The 1403-nt window shown below is 48.5% G+C and overlaps 1 protein-coding gene across 1 annotated transcript; it reads left to right on the top strand.

The window, feature by feature from the left end:
- Positions 1 to 515: 515 nt before the first annotated feature.
- On the top strand, positions 516 to 1172 carry TEOVI_000615100 (variant surface glycoprotein (VSG), putative; the record flags this gene model as incomplete). The annotated part of the gene is made up of 1 exon (XM_067223700.1): positions 516 to 1172. One exon carries the CDS (start codon positions 516 to 518, stop codon positions 1170 to 1172), a length of 657 nt encoding a protein of 218 aa, XP_067079801.1.
- Positions 1173 to 1403: the final 231 nt, after the last annotated feature.

Below are 1403 nucleotides of genomic sequence, written 5' to 3'. Positions count from 1 at the left end.
CTAATCGCGCTTCTAGAGAAAAAATAAAGACCTGTTTATTAGTTTTTTTACGAAAACAGCAGAAAAGTCACCAACTTAAACACCAAATAAATCCCAATAAAACCACAAGCAATATTACGTAATAAAATCTCATGTCTAAAACTAACTCGCGAACGCAAAGAAGAGTCAACATCCTAAAATAATAACACTGGACCTGACATATCACCCGCATCAAAGTGCTTTCGCAGATGGCGCAGCTCTCAACAGCAACCAACCCCAACCAATGGTGTTAAGCCAAGACGTTAGTGAAGGCAAGGATTATTTTGGCCATTTGCGCGGCGGCCGCAGAGTTGTTCATCGAACAAGCCGCCGCTACGGGCGGCAACGCCATAAGCTATGACAAATGGAGTCCGCTATGCGACATCACAAAAAACCTTGCATCTTTCTATGCGCCGCACAAAACAGCCCTGGAAACAGCGTTAACCCATGCTAACGACGCCGAGGTTCACGAATACTATCTCCAAGTTTTCACTGAAATGTCCGCGCCGGAGGAAGTGCCAAATCTTCTGCCTTTATTGGCAGCGTTCAGCAAAAATACAAAGCTATCGGCAGCCGATGTAACGACTGGAGTAAAGTCCGCCGTCGACGCGGAAACATCAACGGCATACCTGCACGGACGCATAGCCGAGTTTCTTTCAATAGCAGCGGACGCAGCAGCAGCTGGCAATGCCGCCGGCTGCCTAATAAACAACGAAAGCGCAAATCCGATCACGAGAAAAGCACCAATAGCAGATTGCAAATTGGAGCCCACTGCAGCGAGACACAGCCACCCAGCAGGCTTTGAAGCCACGCCAGCAAAACTCTTCGGACCGGACGGGGCACACACCGCCGCAGGGAACGTCACGCACGCGAACAAGGACTGTAAACTGACAAAGGCCCACAGCACCGGCGGCTTAATCGGCACCAACGACGCAGCCAACGAAATCGAATACGCAGCTGGTTACTTCAAGGTAACGTCAAACACGCAAGACACAGGTCGAACAGAACTCGGCGAATTTCAGCCCGGGCAGAAAGGAACTACTCCCAAAGTATTCCACCAAGAAAGACAGGCAATCCATGATTATCAGCAGACAGCTCTGGCCCAAGCCGGCGAGCATACGCTACCAAGCGCAGACGACATCAAGAAAAATTGAGCTTGCCGTCAACATTACCCTAAAACACTTACTGAGAGTCGAAAAGCCTTTTGAAGAAAAATCGCACAGACAACGAGTAGACGCAAAGATCGACGAAATGTACGGAGACGGCAAGCCATACAGTTCAAAAAAGCTGTGGAGTCAGATGGCCCAAATGTCAGTACCGCGGTACATATACTGCACTGAGCCATGCAGGGATGAAAAATTAGCATACATAAAAGATATTAATCA

The sequence above is a fragment of the Trypanosoma equiperdum genome (genome assembly GCF_001457755.1).
Source record: "Trypanosoma equiperdum strain OVI genome assembly, contig: ctg_1942, whole genome shotgun sequence".
NCBI classification, from domain to species: domain Eukaryota; phylum Euglenozoa; class Kinetoplastea; order Trypanosomatida; family Trypanosomatidae; genus Trypanosoma; species Trypanosoma equiperdum.
Note: the sequence above shows the minus strand (reverse complement) of the source record. Positions and strands in the feature narration are given on the sequence as shown.